The sequence below is a fragment of the Chanodichthys erythropterus genome, chromosome 22, assembly GCF_024489055.1.
Source record: "Chanodichthys erythropterus isolate Z2021 chromosome 22, ASM2448905v1, whole genome shotgun sequence".
Lineage (NCBI taxonomy): Eukaryota > Metazoa > Chordata > Actinopteri > Cypriniformes > Xenocyprididae > Chanodichthys > Chanodichthys erythropterus.
The window spans coordinates 29,649,895-29,655,912 of record NC_090242.1 but is presented as its reverse complement, the minus strand read 5'-3'; the positions used below and the strand labels follow the sequence as shown (position 1 = coordinate 29,655,912).

The 6,018-nt window shown below is 38.2% G+C and overlaps 1 protein-coding gene across 1 annotated transcript; it reads left to right on the top strand.

Moving 5' to 3' along the window:
* The first annotated feature begins 262 nt into the window (after nucleotides 1–262).
* LOC137012708 (olfactory receptor 52D1-like) lies at nucleotides 263–1,207 on the top strand. Its single transcript, XM_067376106.1, has one exon. It carries the CDS (start codon nucleotides 266–268, stop codon nucleotides 1,205–1,207), a length of 942 nt encoding a protein of 313 aa, XP_067232207.1. The 5' UTR covers nucleotides 263–265.
* The last annotated feature ends 4,811 nt before the right edge of the window (nucleotides 1,208–6,018 follow it).

The following is a 6,018-nucleotide window of genomic DNA, read 5'->3' as shown; positions in this document are numbered from 1 at the left end:
CTACTTCTGTTCTTGTTTAGTAATTTACATATACTGTATATGTGCTGCATTAAAGGCTCATGAAAACACTTCTTTTTTTTTTTTTTTTTTTAAATGTGAACAGATATGTATATGCTGCACCTCCCTGAAAACACTAAAAACACTTAACGGTGTAACCACAACCTGCTGTAGAAACCACAATCTACTGTCTCTACGATCTAAGGCACTTGCTTTTGGGAAAATGCAGCCCTGTACTCTAATGCATGTTTTTTTGTTAATTTCACAGATGGACAACTTGACATTCAGATACAGCATACTCTTAATGGAGGGACTACAAGTTAAACTTCTGTCCAATCATCTTGCATTCATCATTTTTTTGCTTGCTTACATATTTATTATAGTATTTAACATTGGGATTTTGATTCAGATCTCAGTGGAAAAAAGGTTACATCAGCCTATGTACATTCTTTTCTGCAATTTGCCACTGAATGATTTATTAGGCACAATTGTTCTTTTGCCACGCTTGATGAGTCATATTATAACAGACCCCTCTGAGCGCTACATCACATATGTGGAGTGCGCTATGCAAGCTTTTTTTGGACATGTGTATGGAACCGCATCCCACACTATTCTAATGATCATGGCCTTTGACAGATATGTGGCCATTTGCAATCCATTGCGATACCCAACTATAATGACCAATAATATGGTGGTTAAACTGTCGGCAGGAGCCTGGGGTGCTGCAGTACTGCTGGTGGGGATTCTGATCGGCCTCAGTGTGCGTCTGTCTCACTGCAGATCTGTGATTCAAAATCTGTTTTGTGACAATGCTTCACTATTTAAACTGTCCTGTGAAAATACAGTGATTAATAATGTATATGGATTGACTTTTACTGTGGTTTTACTCACCTCCTCACTGGGGTGGGTGTTATTGACATATCTCAGAATAGCGATGGTATGCTTCAAAAGCAAAAACAAAGCAACCAATAGCAAAGCAATAAAAACCTGCAGTACTCATCTGGCTGTTTATATAATCATGATGGTTACTGGATTCACTGCCATTTTGCTTCAACGTTTCCCTGCATACACTGAAAGTAAAAATATATCTAGTATAATTCGCCAAGTTATTCCACCAAGCTTGAATCCTATAATATATGGTCTACAAGCCAAGGAAATAAGACAGAGACTGTTTAAACTTATTTACAAAAATAAAGTTAACTCAATCTGATTTTTTGTTACTTTACATTTTGCTATATTTCTAATTTTCTTTGAGTGTTAATGACAAAGTTTAAATCGTAAATATACATTGGTCTACATTTCTGTTTCATTCTAAACATTACTTGTGTGAATAGCCTATATAACATTATATGCATGGAGGGCATCAACCTTGTGATAAATGTGGACAGTGGAAATATAAAATATGTGCTAATAATAAGTATTTTATGTCCCAGGAGAACATGGAATTCACTGTAAAACTTACAACAATTAAAACACATACTGACCATAACTTCTGAACTTTGTGGTTTAATCTAATCAAAAATGTGGAATTTAAAATGGATGTTATAATATTTTTAAAAAAATAATGTTTGTAATAATGTACAGCAGTGCTTTGTTGTATATGACCAAATATTCACATTAGAAAGATGAGAGTAATTTCAACAGAAAGTAAACATGATACAATATATACACCTAAATATATAATATAGCATACAGTCAAACCAAAAATTATTCAGACATTTTTGATATTTTTTAATATATATATATATATATATATATATATATATATATATATATATATATATATATATGTATATTTATATATATATATATATATATATATATATATATATATATATATATATATATATATATATATATATATATATATATATATATATATATATATATATATATATATTTGACCTGACCATGTTTTGTTGTGTTATAGTGTTATATGACATAATTAATATTTTTTTTTCTGACACAGTTGAACTCTTGTGAGACATGAGATCTTGTCATATTTTATTACAATTTTTTAAACTATAGTGAATAAACTGTATTAATAAATGAAATGTTCAAGGTGTCTGAATAAATTTTGGTTTGACTGTATAACTATAATATACATGTAATACATATAATATACATGTGACTATAATATAAAGTGAAGATATATATATATATATATATATATATATATATATATATATATATATATATATATATATATATATATATATATATATATATATACTCAAAAGTCTGACACTTCAAAAGTTTCATAAAGAGATGAAAATCCATATGAATCAAGAGGTTTAATCCAAGACTTCTGAAGAGACACAATCGTTTTAAATGATTATGTTAAAAAGGATTACATCATAAACCAGTGATTCTCAACTGGTGGGAAGGTACTAAGCCGAAGTCGCAGTATGTTGAATGTGGGGAAATTTTGTAAAATGAGGCACTAAAACCATCAAAGCTGCAGAGACATTTTAACTCAAAACACCCGGGATGTGTTGGGAAGCCAAAAGAATATTTTCTAAGGAAAATAATGAGCTTCAGGCTCAACAAAAAGTCATAACATCAGTATAAACTCAATCAAAAGTCACCTTGAAAGTTAGCCATATGGTTGCCGTTCGTGTTGCTCGTAGTAAGAAAGCCTTTACTATCGCTGAGGAACTTATTTTGCCAAGTGCTGTGGATATGTGTCGAGAGTTACTGGGTGACACAGCTGCAACCAAAATTCAGTCAATACCACTTTCTGATGACACCGTGGCTAGACAAATTGTTGACATGAGCGATGAAACTGATCGTGGATCGAAGGCAAGCCCTTATTTTGCCATTCAGCTGGACGAGTCGACAGAGCAACTTCGTGTTACTGTTAGTTTTTGTCCGGTACTGCATGGACAGTAATCTTCGTGAAGATCTGCTTTTTTGCAAAGAACTTCAAATGAGAACAGAGGCAGATAATGTCATGCACTGCATTAATGAGTATGAAAAAGGTCTTGATTGGAAACACTGCTCAGGTATTTGCACAGACGGCGCAGCTGCTGTGACGGGAAAACATTGCAGTGTTGTTAAACAAATCCAAGAGTGACTGCCAGAAGCAAAGTGGACGCACTGTTTCTTGCACAAGGAAAGTCTTGCAACAAAGCAGATGTCACCAGAACTGCATCAGGTCATGAACATTGCTGTGAAAACTGTAAACTATATAAAGAAAAATGTGCTAAACTCAAGGTGTTTTGCAGCTCTGTGTGAAAGACTTGATGCTGATCATTTGCAGCTCTTGTTCCACAGTGAAATAAGGTGGCTTTCAAGAGGATGTGTGCTTAATCATCTTTTTGAACTGAGAAAAGAAGTGCACACATTTCTGGAAGAGCAACGCTCCCCTCTTGCTGAGCATTACACTGATGATCAATTTTGTGAAAAAACCGGCCTACTTATCTGATATATTTGATCAGGTAAATCAGCTGAATGTATCAATGCAAGGCAGAAACAGTGTTTTTTGTTTCAGACAAAATTGAGTAATTCAAGAAAAAAATAATTCTTTAGAATAGAAGAGTCAGGGAGGGACATTTCCACATCTGAGTGAATCGTTGGAAGCCTCTTCTCATGTAAACAAATCAAGTGGGGTGAATGAACTTTGTTGAACATTTCTACTAATTAATAGAGAGAATGTTCCCCTCTTGTGTCTGACCTGTTGTTTCAGGTATGTTAGCCTGAATGTGGGGATGTATTATTAATTTGTCCCCTTGTGTGTCTGACCCAGTCATTGGTCTGACATGCCCTATTATTGTTATAGAAATAAATGGTTACTGAGTAAACCTGCCAAGTCTACTTTTTTTTTTTATACAAAGACACAGTATGCATAAAGTTCACTGCATTTACTGTGAACTGAGCTGCTCTTAGACTCTGCAAACACTGTGGCATGATCAGCTCGCATGCAAGAACAAGTACATTTAAGATGTCTTGACATAGCTACATAAGCATAGAACTGAACAAACTATTTAGTACACTGTTAGACTGTGACGAGCAGGGCGGGCGAGAGCCGTGAGGGAACGGCGCGAGGCCGGTGACGCGAGTGATAATGAGCGTCACCTGCTAGGCGTGCCGGCCTCGAGTCTCTCACGGAGGAGCTCCGGAGGCATAAAAGGAGGAGCGACTACAGTGAAGGATGAGAGAGGACCAGGCCTGGACTTTATTTTATGTTTTATTATGTTTGTGTGGCCGGCAGACGTCCGCGAGGGTCTGCCGGCATTACTTTCGTTTTGTTCTTTGTTTATTTTACATTAAAGTTTCTTTGAACGTTCGCCGGTTCCCGCCTCCTTCTTCCCACATCTACGAACTGTGTTACATTGGTGCCGAAACCCGGGAGGAAGGAGGGACATTCTGTCGGAGAGCCCTCGCTGCTGAGGGGGATCGCGGTGCTGCGGAGTTCGGGCAGCGTGGGAGTGGGAAGACCGCAAGAGGCTGCCCGAGGCGGTGGTGCTGGAGCCTTGTGAAAGGTGGGACGGAGACCCGGATGCCGTGCTCCTGGGACGAGGTGGGGTGGCTGCCATCCTGGACCTGGAGGGAGCGGAGGAGTCGCCGCCGTCTGCCATGGGCCGGAGCCTGCTGCCGTCCGCCATGAAGGGGAGGCGCAGGGGACGGGGGACTCGCTGCCGGCTGCCCTCAGTCGGAGGAGCCATCGCCGGCCGCCAGGAGGCGGTCGAGGATCGGGCCGTCCACCGAGCGTCCAGTGCCACCGCATGGCACCGTGAAGAAGAGCCTCTTGGCAGGCTGAGGACCGAGCGGCAGTGTGTCGGGGAACCGGACCAAGAATTTTTTTTTCTCTTTTTCCTCTCTCCCCTCTCTCGTCCTGTCGCTCCCCTTGCTTCCGTCTCCTTTACCCCCTTACCCCCAGGTGCTGCGGCCGCCGAGACAGGCCCCGGGGGGGAGTAAGCGCAGTCGCGGGAGTACCCCCTGGCCTGCGAGGGGCGTTGGGGGTATGTGACGAGCAGGGCGGACGAGAGCCGTGAGGGAACGGCGCGAGGCCGGTGACGCGAGTGATAATGAACCACATCCGACCTCGAGTCTCTCACGGAGGAGCTCCGGAGGCATAAAAGGAGGAGCGACTACAGTGAAGGATGAGAGAGGACCAGGCCTGGACTTTATTTTATGTTTTATTATGTTTGTGTGGCCGGCAGACGTCCGCGAGGGTCTGCCGGCATTACTTTCGTTTTTGTTCTTTGTTTATTTTGCATTAAAGTTACGTTGAATGTTCGCCGGTTCCCGCCTCCTTCTTCCCATATTTACGAACTGTGTTACATAGACATTTCTGTAATTTCTACAGGTATTTACTATATATCAGCCAGAATAATACTGTAAATTCTCTTTACAGTAAATAACTGTAATTCTCTTTGCATCATGGGAATTTTCTTGACATCAAACACCAAATACAGTGATTTACTGTATTTTTAATAAATAAAGTATAATACTGTATTTACCACAATGGCCTCTTTGGCGCCATTTGGACCATCAGGATTTGCTTTATGATTTAGATTAGGAACCAGCAGTGCAGCATTGCAAGTTTTCCTGCGGTAAAAATATAGTAGTGTGTGTGATTGATTGTACTACCCGCGGTTTTTTAACCTAGGATAACATTTGCTTGTCAGCATTGACGCTAAAAAAGTAGGTAAACATAATGTTTTATTTAAATATATATATATATATATATATATATATATATATATATATATATATATATATATATATATATATATATATATATATATATATATATATATATATATATTGTGAGTGGAATTTATTGAATTACCGATTAAAATCAAGATATACAGGTGCTGGTCATATAATTAGAATATCATCAAAAAGTTGATTTATTTCACTAATTCCATTCAAAAAGTGAAACTTATATATTATATTATATTCATTCATTACACACAGACTGATATATTTCAAATGTTTATTTCTTTTAATTTTGATTAAAAGATTAATGATTATAACTGACAACTAAGGAAAATTCCAAATTCAGTATCTCAG

What these genes read in the sequence shown, in the direction of transcription:
- LOC137012708 (XM_067376106.1), top strand. Translation starts at nt 266, where the DNA reads ATGGACAACTTGACATTCAGATACAGCATACTCTTAATGGAGGGACTA.